The sequence below is a fragment of the Marmota monax genome, unplaced genomic scaffold, assembly GCF_021218885.2.
Source record: "Marmota monax isolate L192 unplaced genomic scaffold, Marmota_monax_Labrador192_F-V1.1 WCK01_AAM20220418_F8-fsc00038, whole genome shotgun sequence".
In the NCBI taxonomy this organism is placed as follows: domain Eukaryota; kingdom Metazoa; phylum Chordata; class Mammalia; order Rodentia; family Sciuridae; genus Marmota; species Marmota monax.
In genome coordinates, this window is record NW_026692498.1 from 4,719,954 (window position 1) to 4,739,309 (window position 19,356).

Genomic DNA, 19,356 nt, shown 5'->3' on the forward strand with positions numbered 1-19,356 from the left:
GGACACCCCAAACGAAGGGTCCGGCATGTTAGGCATGTTTCGAGGGCAGGGTCTGGTGCACCATCACCACAGTCGGGACAGAGTCTGCACGTCACCGGCAGTCCCCCTGCTCCTTCCTGACCTCCCCTCCCGGCGACCTGACCTGCTCTGTCCTTCCGATTCGTTATAATCACCAGGGCTCTGTGCGGAGGGAGAGGAGGTCTGCACTCCTTTTATCTGGTTTTTTTCACCCTCGTGGGGTCGATATTTGGGGGCTTCTCTCTTGGGCGCCCTGAGTGGCTCCATCTCTCGTCCCTGTTGGCTTCTGAGGGGACTGACACTGCGCGAGCTACTCAGGAGAGACCGTGTTCTCCCTAGATGTCCTTTGGCTCGAGTGTCAGAGTGGACGGACGGGTCTGGATGTGTTATTGTGAAGTAGCCGCAGGAGGCTGTGCCCCGGCCTGTGCAGGATGCCCCCTGCGACCCCCGCCCCGGGGACGATGGGAAGACGCTGGGCGAACCCAGGGTGGGCCCAGAACACGGCCCTGGTCACCTGTGTGGTCTCGGCAGGCTCCTTGAAAACCTCCTGTGGCATTTTTGCTTGTTTGTTTGAAAAACGCTTTTGTTGCAGATCCGTCTCCTGGGCTCCACGGTCCCCCTGTGCTCCGCGCAGTGGGAGCGCTTGTTCAACACTTCCCGGATCCCCGGGGAGGAGACAGGTGAGTGGGGCCTGCCAGCTCCCTTTGGGAAACAGAAGTTGCCACCACTGGCTTGGAATAGGAGAGGGCCAGGAGGAGGGCCAGGGCCCCACTGAGGCAGGGCCTTTCCGAGAGTCGGGCCTCCTGTCTGTGAGGCGGGGCAGTGGGCCTGCTCCCAGGTTCTGGTCTCTGGCGAGGGCCGTCTCCTCAAGCGCCATTTCTAGGTCTTCCTTGGGCTTCTTCGGGCCCCGCTGCGGGTGTGTGCGGGGCTTGTTGCTGTGTGGATCGTGCTGCACGGGGGCTGCACCGTGGGTGGGCGCCCACCACCAGCTGCTGGGTAGCGCGGAATCTACTGTCCCCGACAGGACGCCTTGATTGTGACAGGGAGGGTCAGCCGGCTGGCAGTGCTCACACTGTGCTGTGTGGGAGACCCCGTTCCCCGGCCATGTAGGTGGGGAGGTGCAGGTGGGGGGACATGGGCGCCCGAGGAGCAGGCCCGTGAGACCCCAGCAGGCTGTCGTCCTGCCTGAGCCTCACAGCAGCCCGTGCGCGTGCGAGCTGAGTGCCCGGCCGCCCAGGGCTGGTGTGCCCTGGGTGCCACGGGGCCTTAGTTTCCCTGTACAAAGCTGAGCCACTCAAGCACTCCCCGGGGCGGTGTGCAATCTCCAGGAGGAGGGGACGCGTGCATGGCTTTTGTGCCAAGGGACAGAGAGGGTGGGTTTTGGTATCAGTGGGGGTCTGGGACGGCCCTCTCGATACCCAGGCACGACTGTTGCAGCTTACCTTAGGCCCCTTCATTCTGGGTTTTTTCCCCTTCAGTAACTTTTTAGGTGAAGAATGGAATTTTCACCAAAATTTAGAAAGAAAACAAAGCACTATTGTCACCGTGCCAGACTCAGTGTTGACATTTTTGGGGTTTTTGGTGCTGGGGATCCAACCCAGGGCCTCCCCCGTGCCGGGTGGGTGCTCTGCCCCGAGCTGCCTCCCAGCCCCTCATTGTTGACAGTTTGGGGAACTTTGTCAGGACCCGGGACATCGCAGGTTCCTCGCGCTCTCTCCCCCCCGCGGACTGCTGCCGAGGTCTGCGCCTTCCTCTGGGAGTGGCTTGCCCAGCCCGCAGGGAGGGTCCCTGGGAATGGACCTGCTGGGCTGGACGGCGGGCGTCTCCAGTCTCATTGGCGTTGACAGGTTGCTTTCCAAGCGGTTTTGCCCACGTCCCCCTTAGGCTCAGATCCTTTGGTCCTTCTCCTGCGGACACCAGGCTCCCAGGGAGAGAAGCTGGCCGTGCTGACTGCTCGCTTCCTCCACCGAGCTTTGTGCGCGTGGCGAGGGCACTAGGGATCAAACCCAGGGGCATTTACCACTGAGCTACACCCCAACCTCCAGAGCTTTTTATTTATTGTGAGGCGGGGTCTTGCTAAGAGGTTGGCCTTGATCCTCCTTCCTCAGCCTCCAGGTCTCTGGGATTACAGGCATGCACCACCCTACCCGGCCCTTGGTCATTTTTATTCCGGTGTCTCATGCACTTTAAAAAGAAAAAAAAAAAAAAAAAGAATGGCAGGAGCTGGTCTGTGGCTCCGCGGCAGAGCGCTCACCCAGCACATGCGAGGCCCTGGGTTCCGTCCTCAGCACCACATAAAAACAAATGCATAAATAAATAAAATAAAGGTATTGTGCCCAACTACACCTAAAAAATAGATATTAAAAAAGAATGGGTGGCATGTCTCACTCTTCGTGCCGAGTGGGGGTCTTGGCATAACGTGCAGCCACTTGGGGCAGCCGATGCACCATCCCCGTCCCCAGTCACCTCTTCTTTCTAGAGCACTAGGTCTCCATCTTTCATAGTGAGTACGTTAGCATTAAAACTTGGGTGACACTGGTTCATGGGTCCCTGCTCTGGGACTCCTGTCTCTAGGGGCCCTTCCCTCCTCCTTCACAAGCATCTGTCTTTGCCCTGTTTATCTGTGGCTCTCCAGGTGCCTGGATTCGGCTCCCACGTGTGGTGTGAGCTGTGGCTCCGACTTTGCTCTCCGCGTGGCTGGCCGCGTCAGGCCTCACGTGGGGAGGGCAGCGCCCACGGCGGTCCTGCCTGGGGCCTGTGTGCGGCTGACTCCGGGCCTCGTTCAGTCTCTCCTCCTTCCTTCCCTTAGCGGTCTTGTCCAGACGTCAGCCTGCTGCTCCCCGCGGCTGTCTTGTTGGAATGGCCTTGGAAGGTGGAATGGGGTGGCGGAGAGTCGCCCCTGCCCCGTCTGCCCACCTGCCGCAGTCCTGGTTTCCTCCTCTGTTTGTCTGGGTCTTTTTTAAAAAATGGTTTCGTAAACTCTTGTGCTTTCTCCTGTGGGGTCTTGCGTGTCTTTGGCTGGAGTTGCTCCTGGGTTCCTTGTTCTGTTTTGGGGGGCACAGGATTGAACCAGGGGTACTTAACCACTGAGCCACACCCCTAGCCTTTTTTTAAAAAAATATGTATGAGAGACAGGGTCTCCCTGAGCTGCTTAGGGCCCGCTAAGTTGCTGAGGCTGGCTCGGAACTCCCGATCCTCCTGCCTCAGCCTCCCGAGCTGCTGGGATTCCAGGCTGCCCCACCGCACCCGGCAAGGTTCCTCGTTCTGTTCCTCTGGAGTATATTTTTGAACTGTTGCTGCTGCCTGCTGTGTTCTGGGGCTGCCATTACAGATACCACAGATGTGGCGGCTGAAACTACACAAATGTGTCCTCAGCCGGCTGGAGCCAGGATCCGGTGCCGCAGGCCGGTTCCTCCCAAGGGCGGCCTCTCCCTGTACCCTCTCACGGTCCCTGTGTGTCTGTGTCCCATCTCCTCGTCTCACAGGGACCCCATTCCCATTGGCTTGGGGTCACTGTGGTGGCCTCATTGTACCTTCATCACCTCTTTAAAGCAGCTGTGTCCCAGGCCGTCCAGTGTGAGACCCTGGCGGCCTGGCGGCAGCTGAGGAAATGAGTGTCGTGGGGTCCTGGACGGACCTCCCTCCTGGCAGGAGCCTTGCTCCTTTGGACAGCGGCAGGCGGTTGGCTTGGGCTTCTTCATGGCCCACCGTAGCTGCAGATGACAGGGTTTCTGTCCCCTCCCGGATCTTCTCTTCTCTTGGTGTTTCGCTGCCCCCACGGGTCTCGGGTGGGACCTGGACAGCTGCGGTGCCGCGTGTCCTGTCTCTGCTGCGAGGTGTCTGCTCCCTGTAGCTGGTGGAAACCCTTTGGCCAGTTCAGGGGGCTTCCCTGTCCCTGGTGCCAGAAAGCCCTTCAGAACGTGCCCGTGGGGCGGGTGCTGGGGCTGTCTCCAGGCTCCGCTGGTGTCCCTTCCTGGGGGGGCCCTGGCCGTGTCTCAGGCGAGGTTGGCCACCTCTCCTGGCACTTGCCCTGTTGTTGGTGGCGGGTTCACCCCGTCCTCCCCGCCAGTCCCTGTGGCCCCTCAGCTGTGACCATGCATCCCCCTGAGCGGGCCCTGAGTGGGCTTGAGGCCCAGCCACAGAAGGACGAAGTACGCGGCTTTGGGGACGCGTCACTGCGTTCCTGGATGAGGAAGCTGAGCCTGGGGAGGCTGGGCAGTTTGCCTAGAGCCACACCCCAGCGGGGTGCCAGGCTCTGGGTGTCCCCTGCTTGAGGCTTGCAGAAGCCACCACCTGGGCTCCGTCACCTGGGAGGAGCCGTGCGGCCGGGCACGCTGGCGGGGTCGGGTGGCGCATCTGCTGCCCTGACCCGTACTCCGGTCCCCCCCCCCCCCCCCCCCGCGCCCGTCCAGACACCATCCAGCACGTCAAGGACAGCAGGCACATCGTGGTGTACCACCGCGGCCGCTACTTCAAGGTCTGGCTCTACCACAGCGGGAGGCTGCTGACGCCCCGGGAGCTGCAGCAGCAGATGCAGAGGGTCCTGGACGACCCGTCAGAGCCGCAGCCCGGGGAGGCCAAGCTGGCCGCGCTCACCGCGGCGGACAGGTGTGTGGCCCTCGTGCTGCCCCGTGCTCTTCCTCACCCGGGTCTGCTCCGTGGGTGCTGTGGTGGCACCTTAGCGGGACCGAGCTGTAGTGGCTGTGCCTTGCTCCATGGTGGCAGGCTCCACTCCCAGGTGGTGGCCATGGGTGCAGCTGGACTCTGTAGGGTCTTCTGCTTCCAGAACTTACTTAGGATGCTTCCCGGGGAGGGTGGGTGGGCCCGTGTGTGTGTCCCTGCCGGACACGAGGCTTGGGTCAGCCTGCACCGGGCCTGTTCCGTGGACATTCAGTGCGTCAGCATCACGTGCCAGGCTCGTGCCCTGCCCTGGAAGCCACGCAGGGGGACAGTGAGCTGCCGGGTTTCTGTTCTCATGACTAAAAGGCTCAGGGGTCACTCCAGTTGAACTGGGCTGACTGGGCTGCACAAAATAACCACACAAGAGACACAAATAACCTTTTTCTTTGGGGTCTCTGTGACGGCTCCTCTGACCTTAAGGGTCCGCAGGAAGAGAGAGCGAGAGCACACACACGCGCTGACCCCTTTTATTGAGGAGAAGCTATTCAAATGAGGCAAGGAGTCAGGTTTCAGGGGGCTGAGTCCAGCTTCATGATGTCCACTGTCAGCAGGTTGACTGACACCTGGGTAGGCCACACCCAAGGGCACAGTAAAAGGAGGGGACACACACAAGGCACTTCCATGGAAGGTTCTACCCTAAACAGGGCAAGGGGTTATGAAGGAACAGGTGAGCGTAGCTTCACCCACGGGGCTGTAGCAAGACACACCCATGCAGGGGACACCGACCCTCGCACCCAAGAAGGGTGGGGAAAGCTCTGCCACATTTCTGCGACTGAGCGCCTCAGCACCCAGCCGGGGAGTGTGACTCAGTCACTTACAAGGTTGGTCTCCCACAATGAGCCCCTTCCAGCACATGGGGCAGCACTGCGGGGGGCAGCCAGGAAGGTCCTGGACAGACGTCTCATGCAAGGGCCGTCACCAAGCTGCTGCAGGCATGGCCGTTCCCAACCCTATTTAATTGTCACCACAGAGTACCCTGGGCCAAGTGTCGCCAGGACTATTTTGGACGTGGGAAAAACAAGCAGTCTCTGGATGCTGTGGAGAAAGCCGCGTTCTTCGTGACCTTGGATGATACTGAGCAGGGCTACAGGCAGGAGGACCCGGAGGCGTCCCTGGACAGCTATGCCAAGTCCCTTCTGCACGGCAAGTGCTTCGACAGGTACCGTCCTTTCCTCCCAGATCGGCGCTCCCTGTGTCTGGGCACCCCCTCCCCGGGGTCCACCTTGGAGCAGTGCGGCTCAGTCTCCTGCCCTCCACCTCAGGGAGCTCACAGCCTGAGCCTGGCGGGTCCAGACCCCCTCACCAGGCCCCAGGCCTTCCTGGGGGTGCTGGTGAGGGGTAGTGATTGCCCATTCCCTGGCCAGGAGCAGAAGGGGTGGACGGCACAGGGTGGGGGCGGACCTGGGAGTCAGCTTCGGCCTGACCTGCGGGTTGCAGGACCTTTGCAAGGCTGCTGCCCTCTGGGTCCCCCACTCCTTCTCTGTGAAGTGAGGCCCGCCAGCTCTGGCTGAGGAGGACCCCCGTCTCCCCGCTGGCCTGCTCTGGTCTCCAGGACACATGTGCTCATGTGTCCTCAGCCTGGGTGCAGGGAGCCACGGGTGCCTTGGTCCTGCTGGTGCCTTATCCTTGCTCCCCTGGAGCTGTCTGAGGGGTGGGGACAGAGCCGCTGGCTGTCCAGAGGGAAGCAGCTTGCAGGTCTGGGTCACCGCTGTCACTTGGACATGCAGTCCATGGTCACATGTGGGTCCCACAGGTGGTTTGACAAGTCCATCACGTTTATCGTCTTCAAGAATGGCAAGATGGGCATCAACGCAGAGCACTCCTGGGCGGATGCACCCATCGTGGGCCACCTGTGGGAGGTGAGTGCTGGCAGCTGTCACACAGACAGGCGCAGGTGACCAGGCCACCTGGGAGAACCCCCGGCCCACGAGCTTGGTCCCTGGGTCTGCTCCTGCAGCAGGAGCCCAGAGTCAGTAGAGTGCCTCTCCCTGTGGGGACAAGCAGTGGCCCTGGGCCACCGGGCAGAACCCGGTCCGGACTACAGCTAGGCTTGCTCTGAAATGGTGACCTCTCCTAGTTTTAGGCAAAACAGAAGCAAGCGTACTAAATTTTGGTTTATAAAAAGGTGGTTTTGCCCAGCACAGTGGTGCACACCTGTATCTCAGGCACTCAGGAGGCTGAGGCAGGAGGATCTCGAGTTCAAAGTCAGCCCCAGCAAGTAAGGGAGACCCTGTCTCAAAATAAAAAATAAATGGGGCTGGGGATGTGGCTCAGTGGTTAAGTGTCTCTGGGCCCCCCACCCCCACCCCACAAAGGCAGCTTGCATATTATTGAAAAGTATCATTTTCATTCTTAAAATTACCAGGTTGTTTTAAAGCCACCAAACCCTGTCATCCTTTCCCTGAGCCCAGCATTTAAACACAGTGTGGGCTGGGGTGCAGCTCAGTGCAGCTCAGCGCGTGTGCTCAGCTGCTCAAGGCCCTGGGCTCCATCCCTAGCCCTGAAAAAGAAAATTGTAAATACACAGGGCTTAAAAACTGGTGACTACTCTCCGAGTGTTCAAACTGCTTCGTGTTTGGCATGAAAAATCCACGGTGGGAGTTGTTGCCTTAACTCACTGCCAGGGTCTGGCTCAGAGAAGCGCTGCACTCCGGGCCCCGCCGCAGTAGCTTTGCAGGAAGGGGACAGTGCTCACCTGTTGTCATGAGTTGGGGTGACGTCCACAGCAGGCAGCCCCTTGGAGGTCCACATGGACAGAGAGGCCGTCTTTCTGCATCTGAATCCCCTGCTCCTATGATAGACCACGTGGAATTAAGGGACCTTGCAGGCGCAGCCGTGGGGGGTCTCAGCTGGCGGCTTGGAGGCCAGCTCCCGGCCTACCCCAAACGTGCGTGAACCGCAGACCGCGTGGCAGACTCGCCAGGGCACCCGCGTGCTGCGGGTGAGCGTCCTTTACCCAGAGTGCTTGAGACCGCAAGCGTTTCAGGGTCAGTTTTCCGGGATTTGGAATGTTTGCATAGACCTTTCGGGTGGAGCGTCCCTGATCTGAAAGGAGGAGATCCAAGATCTCTGGAATCCGGGACTTGCTGACCGCCCACAGGATGCGCCAGACTCCCGTCCTAGAGGCTGGTGGGTCGGCTTCTCAGGGAGGCTGCACCGGTGCCCGCCCTTCTGCCCTCCCATCTGTGACGAGGCTTCTGGTCCCCGTCCTTTTTCCACATGGTGCCTGTCATTTCCTTGTGTGGAGCTCACAACCCTGGAACCGTGCTTTGTCCCACCCTCCTGAGGGCAGGGGTCTTCCCTCGGGCCTCAGCCCACCCCTCCCCCGGAGGACCTCACCCTTGCCTAATCTGGACCACCTGTCCTGCTTCCCTTCACCTCTGGGTGGGGTCTTGGCAGGACCCCGGCAGCCGCCCCACGGGTGGTTTCCAGCTTCTCCGCAGCGTGTGGCCCCAGGACCCTGACACCTGAGGAAAAGCAGCCGGGGCTCTTCCCACCAGGCCCCTGCAGAGGCCCACTAAAGCTCAGGGCCTGTCAGCTGAAAATGCAGCAGGCGCCCCTGGACACGGTGGCGGAGGCCCACCCCAAGTCCATGCACAGCGCTCGTGGTGCAGCCTGCCGGGTCCTGCTCCAGGGGCCCTCAGAGGACCCTGAGCGCAGGAGCTGCTGTTGAGTAGGGAAGCTGCACCCCGGGCAGTCTGGCTCACTCGGGGCACGGTCATCAAGGAGGGAAACCTGCAGGATATTTGTAAGGTCAGGTTGATTTTTCTAGGCATTCTGAATAAGGCCAGGATGAAGGGGTTCAGTCTTAGGCCGATTAGAAGTGGTGTTTAGCTGTTACTGTCCGGCTGACAGAAGGGCCAGGGGCCGGGGCTCTCAGTGTGAAGGCCTGGTGCTGCATTGAGGTGGGGCTGACCCAAGCACGCAGTGGCCATCGGCAACAGGTCTGGTGGAGGTAGCTCCTGTCTGCTCCTGGTGCATTTCTTGTGGTGAGGTGTGGGGGAGGTTGGGGAGCTGAGGTGCAGCCCAGCTTGGGCTAAGCAACCTGCCTCTGGGCTTCTCAGGGCTGCAGTAGCCCCAGCATGTCTACAGGTGGCTCCCTCCCTTCCCTTCCCACCACCTCACCTGGCAGACCACCTACTCTAGAAGGCAAGTTCCCTGAGCACTGAATTCTCTTCAAAATAATTCACTATTATTATTAGATTCCAGGATTGAACCCAGGGTGCTTAACCAGAGAGCCACACCCCCACCCCTTTTTTGTATTTATTTAGAGTCGGGATCTCACTTTAGGACCTCTCTAAGTTGCTGAGGCTGGCTTTGAACTTGTGATCCTCCTGCCTCAGCCTCCAGGCTTCTGGGATTACAGGCGTGTCCACTGCACCTGGCACTTTTTGTTGTTTATTTTATTTTCTATGGACACAGTACCTTTATTTTATTTACTTTTATGTGGCGCTGAGGATCAGAACCCAGTGCCTCACACGTGCTGGGCAAGTGCCCCATCACTGAGCCACAGCCCTCTTTGGGTTACTTTTAAATTTGTATGTAACACATAACCATAAACCCACCCTTTTTAAGTTTACAGGTCAGTGGTTCTGGAATATTCACCAAGTGTTGAATTCTAGACATTGTTATCCTCCCCCAAAGCCTCCTCACCCCTCTCCCAGCCCCCAGTAACCCTGATTGCCCTGTTTGGGGATGTGCCCATTCTGGACATTCGGTAGAGGTGGAATCACGCACCACATGGACCTCAGTGACCAGCCTTCCCTTAGTGTGATGTTGTCCAGGTCACGGCATGTACTGGGGAGCTGTTCTTCTTGGTGGCTGCGTAGAACTCCGCGGTGCCGCCAGGACGCCTCTGTGTGCCCCGTGGGAGGGCGTGTGTCTGTGCACGGGGGCCCTTGCGGGCAGTGCTGCTGGGAGCGCCCTCATCTCTGAGCCTGGGCCCGGGAGTGCAGCTGTGGGTCACGTGCTGCGCTGCGTTCCTCGAGGACGGGAGGACGTTGCCGCCATGCCGGCCGTGTGGTGCCCAGTGTGCCCTGAGGAGCTGCCCCCTGGAGTTGCCCTGACACTCTGCCTGTGTCTGGTGGCGGCTCAGAGGAGCTGGACATGGAGGACGCACTCACTTCCCAGGCCCAGTTTCCTGCTGTGCACACGTGGGTGTGGCGGTCACCACAGCAGGCGGACAAAAGTGGTTGAGGGGAGGACGATGACCGCAGAGGCCCTACATGGAGCCTGGACTAGCAAGAGGCACAAGTGGCTTGGGGTTTGCTCTGCTGTGACCTGTGTGACCTTGACCAGCTGTGGACCCCCAGCCCCTTCCTGGCCTCCAGACGAGGGAGGGGACGCACCTCTCTGAGCCTTGGGCATGCACTGACTCAAAAGTGCGTGGCGAGCGCCCATCTCAGTGCTGGCTCTAAGAGGGACAGGGTTTGTTCCCCTCAGAGGCCGGGCAGTTGGTGGGACCCTGCAGCCAGTGACCCCTGAGGTGGTCGAGGCACGTGGGGTCTCCCCGCTTCCTGCTGTGCGGCTCCTGAAAGCCCCGCATCTCGGGGGACAGTGTCGGTGTGCTCGTGAGTTGGCGGAGGCTGGCAGCCCTCAGGAGGCTTCAGGTGGCTGGCCACAGCAGAGACAGGGCCGGACCAGGGGCTGGGCTTCTGGTCCCACCCTAGCCTCCCGGAGGGGAGAGGGACTGGAGGCCAAGTGGTCACCAGCAAAATCCCAGAAGGACAGGGCTCGGGAGCTCCTGGGCAGAGGCCACGAGGAGACGCCAGGTGGGGAGCGCCTAGGGAGGGCACAGAGCCCGCACCCATCCCAGGGCCGGCCCTGCGCCATGTTCCTGACCGCCCGAGTCACAGGCTTGAGAGTGAGCCGACCGCGTGGGTGGGTGTCGCCCCGAGGCTGGGACCTGCGCTGCAGACCAGTGAGACCCAGGACCATGGGGACCCCGTTCATAGCCAGTCAGAGGCACGGGCACAACCCAGAGCTTGCAGCTGGCACCCAAAGGGAGGGATCCTCGGCAGTGGTGCCGGGACTGGACCGACTGAGGACACCCGGCTGGTGGTCAGTGCAGAAGGCACTGTGTGGCCCGGGGTCGGGGCCTGGGAGCTGAGTGCTGAGCGGGGCTGGGGAGGGGCTGAGGCTGGGTCTCCACCCTCCAACGCCTGCTTCCTCCTCACAGTACGTCATAGCCACCGACTGCTTCCAGCTGGGGTACACGGAGGACGGTCACTGCAAAGGGGACCCCAACCCCAGCATCCCCTGTCCCACCAGGCTGCAGTGGGACATCCCGGAAGCGGTAAGTCAGGGTGTCGCTGCCGTGGCCTGGGCTGGGAGGTGGGCAGACGCAGGCCCTGGGTGCTCCTGACTCCGGGGAGCTGACCAGGGCCCGGGGCTGCCACGGGAGGTGTCTCTCTCCATTTGAAGCTTTCTGGAGAAATTCCAGCTCCGACTGAACTGGGTGTCTGTAACCTGTCGGCAACAAAGAAGAAAAACCCCACCAAACCCAGAGTCGACATATTCTAAGTGGGAAGGAGTTTTAGGTTGGAGAGCGCCGTCCGGACTCTCGTGGTCCAGGCAGGAACAGGGCCCAGAAGCACTTGGCCACCGTGGACTCTCGAAGCCCCGGGGTGGCGTGAGGTCGCGCACAGGTGTGGCCTCTGGCAGCCCTGGGCTGGGAGCTGACCAGGCCACTTTTCATTCATTGCAAAAAACATTTTTAAATGGTCTTTATTTTTCTTAATAATTATTTTTAAGTTATAGGTGACACAGTGTCTTTTTTTTACTTTATGAGGTGCTGAGGATCGAACCCAGTGCCTCATGCATGCTAGACACGCGCTCTACCTCTGAGCCTCAGCCCCAGCCCTAGTCTTTATATTTTTAGAGCTGTTTTAGGGTCACAGCAAAATCAAGAGGAAGAGACAGGTTCCCGCGCCTCCTCCCACAGCCCCGCGCCTCCCTCCACCAGCACCTGACAGAGCCAGGCGCCCTGCAGTCTTTGACCCGCGTGGACACATGTCCATCCCTGGAGCCCGCCATTCACCCCGGGGGTCCCCCCGTGACCCCAGGGTCCCTTGGTGTCACATCAGGGTCACTCAGTGTCACACTAGGTCCCTCTCGCTGTCACACCAGGGTGACTCTTGCTATTGCGCCTGCCCTGTACCCACCATCTGAGCCCCATCTGGTTAGGGTGACTGCCTGGCCATCCCCTGGCCCCCCGTCCGTCCCTCTCTCCAGTCCTTTCCGGGGGTCCTGTGGTTGGGTCATGCTGCTGGCAGCCCTTCCAACTGGTGGCTTTTGCTGTGGCACAGCCCTTGAGCCTCCTGCTCCTATCCCCCTGTGTGACAGTGCGTTCTCTTCAGTGCTGCGTGATGTTCCCTTGCACGGCCGTTCACTTAAGTCCTGGGTTGCTCCATTGCCACCACATGCCAACATTGGGCTGTGTAACACAAAGCCCAGACTGAGGTGCCCGATGGGGTCTCGCTGGGCTCCCGGAGCCCAGACCCACCTGTGTGCCCAGACCCCACCCGGCTGGAGTCCCCACTGCTCCTGGGGTGGGCCCAGGGCCCTGGGTTGCTGCCCTGTAGGGGCTTCTGGGTCATTTATCCAGAGAAGCTGCTGGAAAAATGGTCCCAACCTTCCGGGGACACCCATGGCCTGGCGGAGGCTCCCGGGACCTGGTGCGTGCCTCTGCCTCCCGCTGAGGCAGTGGTCTTCTCCCCTCCCTGCAGTGTCAGGAGGTGATAGAGACGTCCCTGAACAGCGCAAATCTTCTGGCAAATGATGTGGACATCTACTCCTTCCCGTTCGACGCCTTTGGTAAAGGGATGATCAAGAAATGCTGGACGAGCCCCGACGCCTTCATCCAGCTGGCCCTGCAGCTGGCGCACTACAAGGTAGGCCAGGCCGAGCTGTGCCCGGCGTCCCGGGCTTCTTCCCCAAGGCGGGAAGCTGCCGCTGGCACCAGAGGCACAGCCTCCTGGGCTGGTGTGACCATGGCACCCGGAGCGTGTCCACTGGGCACTGGGGGTGAGTTCCGCAGACCCCTCTGGACAGACGCGGGTCCTGTGTGGAGACAGGCGCTGGGGAGATGAGCAGAGGGGAGCCTGTCACTCCACGAGGACAGAGCTGACCGGCCCTGGAAACACTGGGTGCACTCCTTCCCCTCTGGCCTCTGACAGCCCCTTCCATAGCAGGGACCCAGCGGCCACTGGAGCACTGTGGCCGGGCCCCGCGTGCACATGCTGGCTCCGCGTGGCAGGTGCAGCCTGTGCAGGGACAGAGTGGACTCGCTGCCCTTTGGAGGGAGGGCTCCAGAATGGGGCCCTTGAGGTCTCTGTGGAGAAGCAGAAGTCACTGTGGCTTCGGCTCAGGTGTGCCCTGCTTTAACTGAACCCTCTATGGTAAAATGTGAGTGTGTCACGTTGACAGTGTGTGGAGTCCCTATGGGGACAGCTGACAGTGTGCCCTCCACTGGCCTAAGAGCATCATAGGCCCCTGGAGTGTCCCACCGGTCGCCCCTTCGCACAGGTGAGGAAACGAGGTGCAGAGAGGTCGGGGACATGTCAGTGTGACACTGTGTGGCAGGGGAGAGCCAGCAGTGGCTCGCACATCCAGGCCTAGAAGCTCGACTTCTACAGCTAAAGTGAAGGAGATAACTGCGTGCCGGACAGTAGACGAGGCACCCCCAGAGGTGACCAGCTGTGACAGGGACACGCCTGGCTTAGCCGATGCTCACCGTTCTGGATAAAGCTGATCGCATTCCTGAAGCGTAGGCTGGGCGCGGCTTAGCGGCGGGCGCAGGGCCCTGGCTGCAGCCTCAGGATAAAGCAACCACGGAGCTTGATTTTTCCAACTGACGTCTCGGGTGCAGAGGACGCTTCACAAGCATACCAGGGCCTCTCGTCGTTTGAGGACCTGATGAAGTGATTGCTTCCTGAGGAAACACAAACTGACAGAGCTAAGCCCAGATGAGATCAGACGCCCCTGACCCACTGTGTCCCTGGGGAGGGGGAGAGGTCGCCCAGAGCCACCTCGTGGGCCCAGAGACCTGGGGAGGGTGGAAGCTGCCCAGGTAGTGAGAGCCATGTGCCAGCCCTGGGGAACCTGCCAGGTAGTGAGAGCCATGTGCCAGCCCTGGGGACCCTGGGGCCAGAGGCTGCTGGCCACCAGCCTGAACCGGCAGGGCCTCTGTGGCAAGGCTGCCGTGGGAGCCAGGAAGCCTGTCCAGAGCCCGCCTTTCCTGCAGCGGGAGCCACAGCTGGCAGTTCTAGGGGTGAAGGCAGAGACCCCACGTCAGCTGTAAGCAGATGGCTTTGCCCGCACCATGACAGCAGAGTCGGCGGCAGCGGCGAAAGAGCCGGAACAGTCATCTCGGCAGATGAGGACATTCCAAACTTGCCGTCCCCTCCTGACGAGCACTCTCAGTCGGGGGCGTGGTGATGGGCTCTTTCCTTAAGGTGGCAGATGCCCTCGTGGGGTAGTGTCCAGCTGTCGCCTCAAGGGGAAGATGTGGAGCCCCTGTCAAGGCCGGGAGAGCAGGACGCCGCTGGCAGCTGACAGGATGTTCAGGGCGAGGGACATCTGTGACTTCAGAAGACAGGAAACTTTCACGGTTGAGCAGCGCACTCGGTAAACAGGCCTAGTGCAGAATCAGACCAGGGTCAGCGTCACCAATACCGACGGCCAGGCGGGAAGCAGAGTGGAAGCCAGAGACGAAGACCCAGGGCCCCAGGCTCGGTCTGTGAAGCAGACAGGACTGTGCCAGGGTCCTGGGCAGGCTAGGCCCGGCGGTGCCCTCCTGGAGTCCCAGGGACTTAGGAGATGTGAGGCAGGAGGATGGCAAGATTGAGGCCATCCTGGGCAATTCAGTTAGACCCCGTCTCAAAAAGAAAAAAACAGCTGGAGGTGTCAGGTGGAGCGGAGCTCCCCTAGGTTTGATTTCCAGACCAAAAAATAAAGAATGAAAAGAAGCCCAACCGTCCAGCCAGATAGGCGAGGCCAGTCCCTGGAGGCATCTCCGAGGCTACCAAGCAAAGCGTGAAACCGGATCTGTCAGTCCAGAGCAGGCACCCGTCTCACTCAGACCTTTCCCACTTAGAGGTCCCTGTAAAACGAGGACAGTGCTGCGTGTCACCCTCGTCCGGGGCCACGGACCTTCCGAGGTTGCACGTGGAGCACTGTCACCAGCCTGGGGGCCCAGCCGGCCCAGCTGTCACTGACTGACATCCATGAGGTGGCGGATGCTTGCTGGTCCGTGGTCATCTCCCCTGCTGCAGTGTTCTCTCCTGGGGCAGGTTGTGGTCAGTCCAGCTGGCCAGAGTACCCCCAGGGCCAGGATGAGCCTCCACAGAGGAGGTGGCTGCGGTGAGCGCGTGGGGCACCTGAGCCAGGACCCCGGCAGGTCGCCATTCCAGCCCAGAGCTGCAGGGTCTCCTGGGCCCAGAGCCGCGCAGCCAGGTGAAGCCTCCTGCTGTGGGGCCCGCTGGCCTGTCCTCAGGCCCAGTGAGTCAGTGTCTGCAGACGTCCACCTTCGAGCCGATCCTTAGGAACTGCAGGTGTGGCCCTGGTGCCTGCAGCCCTCCCCGGGCGCTGGCCGCAGCAGGCTCAGTGGGCACTCGGATGGGTCAGAAGCAGGGCCCCGTGCCCATCGGTGCACCTGCTGAGAGTGTTTTTAGATGACCATTTTAAGTTTTATTTGTTTTTGTTGTTTTGATTTGGGGGGTTTTATCTGGGGACAGAGTCTCACTAAGTTGCCCAGCCTGGCCTCAAACTTGCGATCCTCCTGCCTCCGCCTCCTGAGAAACTGGGGTTACAGGTGTGCGCATCCTCCTCCAGCTTAGATGACCCTGTTTAGGTACAACGTGTGGCCCTCCAACTATTCTCACATTTAAAGTCTGCGCTGGGAGGTTCTGTACCTCACGCAATTCGCGTTCACCCTGTTGGACGATTCAGGCCAGTTCACACCCCGCCCCGCCCCGCCCCCCTCTGTTCCAAGCCCTTGCAGTGGCCTGAGGTCAGGAGCCTGGTAAAACCTGGAACCTCCTGCTTCCCAGGGCACAGCATGGGACCCCCACAGCCAGGGGGATCTGATGACCAACGTAGGAAAGAAGCGAGTGCCAGGCTGGTGGCTCATCACAGGGCCTTGAGGGCACTTGGCCCCTTCCTGGAGGACACTGGGGCTGGGCAGCGTGTGTGTGGGAGGCGGTGCTCAGGCTGCACCCCTCACCCGGGGCCACTCGCTTTCTTGCTGTAGGTGGGGGACTGATGGGAGCCGGTGCCCCAGGATGGGGGCAGCTGTGATGCTGGGTCCTGGGCTCAGGTCTCCCTCAGCTCCGACCTGCCCCTGCCTGGGCCCATGTCCAGATGGTGGGCCCTCCTGGGGTCCCAGCGGTCTCGTCCCCCTCCGCAGTCTCCTCTGCTCTGGTCTCCAGTCCCCAGGAGACGCAGCGGGGCTGTGCTGGTGGGCCCCGTGCTTCATGCTGCTCGAGTTTCAGACTTGCTGGGTCCCAGCACCACGCTTCTGCCAGCCGGGTGGTGGCCACACACAGGCATGGTCACTTGAGGGTCTGGATGTCTGCATGAAAGTGCAGCTCCTCTGCCCCCCACCCTGCCCAGGTGCATCCCCCAGTGTCCACCTGTCCCATGCTAGCCTCTGGAGATGCGTTGGTCTGTCACCCTGGGGCCACCAGGGCCAGTGCCAAGGCACTGTGATGCCAGGATGACGGTCACCAACTGCCTCCTGTTGAGTCCTGTGGTCTCGGAGCTGGCCTGGGGGCACCAGCAGCCCAGCCCCACATCTGCCTCCTGGGGAGGCACCAGCTGGCTGCAGAGGCCCTGGAGACCACTTTCCCCTGCCCCCAGTGCCGTTCCTCACCTCCACCTGCCAGCAGCCCCTCCCCCCGACTGCCAGGGGGTGACCCTTGGTGTGGCTCCAACTCCAGGCCTGCCCTCCTGTCCTCCTGCCGTCCTCCCTGGCCCGTTCCCTCCCCCTCCCGGACCCTTCCCACTGTCCCCCAGCCCCAGGGCCCCTGAGTCCCTGCAGCACTTCCGACGTTGCCTGCAGATCCTGTCCACTAGTCCCTCCCTGAGCATCTGCGCGTGGTTGGGTCAGCACGGGGACTTGAGTAGAGGTCACAGCACCAGTCACATCATGGAGTGGAAACCTGGGCAGCTGGCCCTCGTTTCCTTCCAGCCCTTTCAAAGCCACACAGCCCGCTGCACCCAGCAACCCGGAAGCCCACTCCCTGCGCCCCGCCCCGCCGTCCCGGCCACACCCCCTGGTACAAGGCGCTCTCCTTCCCCAGGACATGGGCAAGTTCTGCCTCACGTACGAGGCCTCCATGACCCGGCTGTTCCGAGAGGGCAGGACAGAGACCGTGCGCTCCTGCACCACAGAGTCCTGCAACTTCGTGCTGGCCATGGTGGACCCCAGCCAGACGGTAAGGGGCGGTGCCGGGAACGCGGTGCCCTGCAGGCCTGCCCGGGGACACAGCGCCCATGCATAGCCTGTCCCCTCCACACACTGATCCCCTGCCCGCCTCTCCTTCCCTCCCCCTCCTGGGGGAGCAGGAAGTACTAAGAGGTGACAGCAGGGGCACACACACAGCTTCTGTCACACACAGCTAGAGATGATCAGAGTGGCCTGAGACAGGCGGAGGAGCAGGGGGATGCCGGGAGCCAGCTGGAGCTGTCACTAGAGCCCATGGCCCCGGGAGCCACAGACCAGGTGGGGGCTGGGGTTCTGAGTGGCACCTCCTGCAGCCCCGACAGCAGCCCAGTGAGGCGTCACCAGTCACCAGCCGACTGCTGGGCCCGGAGAGCTAGTGGCCGTGGTCAGCTCTGTGCCCAGGCCCTTGGCCTCACAGCGCAGGTGCTTACCTCTGATGGACAGAGGGGACCCCACCAGGTGGTGTCGGGCAGGGGCTCCAGCCGTCCCTGGACACCTTCAAGGCGAGCCTGGCAGGGAGGCCCTGCGGTGAGGTGGGGCCAGACCCCGGGCGAGGGTGTCGCTTGAGCCTGCTCCTGTGACTTTCATCGCAGAGCCCAGAAGAACCCGCAGTGGCCCTTTTGGGTCAGATCCAAAGGTGTCAGAAGTGCCATTTTAGCAGAATCATTGGCCAGACCCAGGGTGACCTGGGGGACAGTGCCCTCTGACAGTGGGCACTCACAGCCGGCGCCCCCTTGGTGATCTCTGTGTGGCAGGAGATGTTGCGGGTGGGCCCTGGGAGGCTGCCCCACCCCACCCCACAGCCCTCTCCAGGCGGGAATCTGGGGAGGGTGTGGTCAGTGGAGCTCCAGAGGGACGCCTCGGCCACCACCAGCCCTGGCTCAGCGCAGCAGGTACCCACAGCTGCCCTGCTGACCCCTGGAGGGAGGCGGCAGCGTTGGAAACGCAGATCCAGGTTGCTCGCCAGAGACATCGACGCCTCTCCTTGCTGCCTTTGCTGCCTAGGTGGAGCACAGGCTCAGGCTGTTCAAGGTGGCCTCCGAGAAGCACCAGCACCTGTACCGCCTGGCCATGACGGGCGCTGGCATCGACCGCCACCTCTTCTGCCTCTACGTGGTGTCCAGATACCTCGCCGTGGACTCCCCTTTCCTTAAGGAAGTAAGTCGCCCCCAGGGCAGCTCACCTAGTGACCAGTGCAGCCTTGCACATCGGAACGGCAGGTTGGGCCCAGGGCATGGCTGTCACACAAGTGGACAGGCACCACAGTTCCAAAACCTTGCAATTTGCTTTGCTATTGGATTTACCTTCCTGACTTAATATGTGAACACCCTCAGAGCCAGATCACAGGAAAACACGTGACAGCAGGGAGCTATGGGTCTGTCACCCTTGTCCTTAGTAGGATTTCTTTAATTGAAAATTTGTAAAATTTATTTATTTTTTTTGCACTGGGGATTGGTGCTTGACCATGGAGCCACATCCTCAGTCCTTTTTATTTTGTTTATTTTTTTTTCTGGTCTTATTTGTTAAACTTTTATTTATTTTATTTTTTTCCTTTTTGTGTTTTGAGACAGGATCTTACCAAGTTGCTGAGGCTGGCCTCAAACTTACTATCCTCCTGCCTTGGCCTTCTGAGCCTCTGGGATTACAGACCTGCACCACTGTACCCAGCTGTAAAATTTAATTTTTTAGCAGTGGCTTGTATTTAACAACTGGCTCGAAAAAAAACCCTGAAGGTGTACCCTTCAGCTCTTGGGAGCTGGTACCAATCTGACAGCAATCCCTCATTCTAAATCTTTCGAAACTCTGCCACCTCTGTCTGGGCTGCTGGCTGGTGACCCCTGCCCAGTCCAGGGCCGCCCCCACCCTGCATCCTGTCGGGGAGACACTGCCTGGGCCACACTGCCTTCAGAACATAGGCCTCCAGTGTCCGGACAGTCTGTTGGCCAGCAGAGCAGGTATCTCCTGCCTTTCCTCCGGAGGTGTGAGGACAGGCTTTGGACGGCGTCCCCTGGACATCTCCTTGTTTCCCTCCCCAGGTTTTATCTGAGCCCTGGCGACTGTCGACCAGCCAGACCCCTCAGCAGCAGGTGGAGCTCTTTGACCTTGAGAGGAACCCAGAATACGTGTCCGGTGGAGGGGGCTTTGGGCCGGTAGGTGCAGCCCCAGGTGTCACTGATGGAAAGGGAGGGACATGCCCGGCCTCCGCCACCCTC

The 19,356-nt window shown here is 60.8% G+C and overlaps 1 protein-coding gene across 4 annotated transcripts in view; it reads left to right on the plus strand.

Moving 5' to 3' along the window:
- The window catches only part of Cpt1a (carnitine palmitoyltransferase 1A), a 50,177-nt gene that overhangs the window by 27,139 nt on the left and 3,682 nt on the right, over positions 1 to 19,356 (plus strand). For all 4 annotated transcript variants that reach the window (XM_046444988.2, XM_046444991.2, XM_046444990.2 and 1 more), the window contains exons 9-17: positions 611 to 698; positions 4,431 to 4,626; positions 5,669 to 5,857; positions 6,452 to 6,557; positions 10,877 to 10,993; positions 12,426 to 12,590; positions 17,001 to 17,135; positions 18,149 to 18,301; positions 19,180 to 19,293. In XM_046444988.2, the coding sequence (XP_046300944.1) occupies positions 611 to 698; positions 4,431 to 4,626; positions 5,669 to 5,857; positions 6,452 to 6,557; positions 10,877 to 10,993; positions 12,426 to 12,590; positions 17,001 to 17,135; positions 18,149 to 18,301; positions 19,180 to 19,293 (1,263 nt within the window). The remainder of the gene's footprint in view (positions 1 to 610; positions 699 to 4,430; positions 4,627 to 5,668; positions 5,858 to 6,451; positions 6,558 to 10,876; positions 10,994 to 12,425; positions 12,591 to 17,000; positions 17,136 to 18,148; positions 18,302 to 19,179; positions 19,294 to 19,356) is intronic.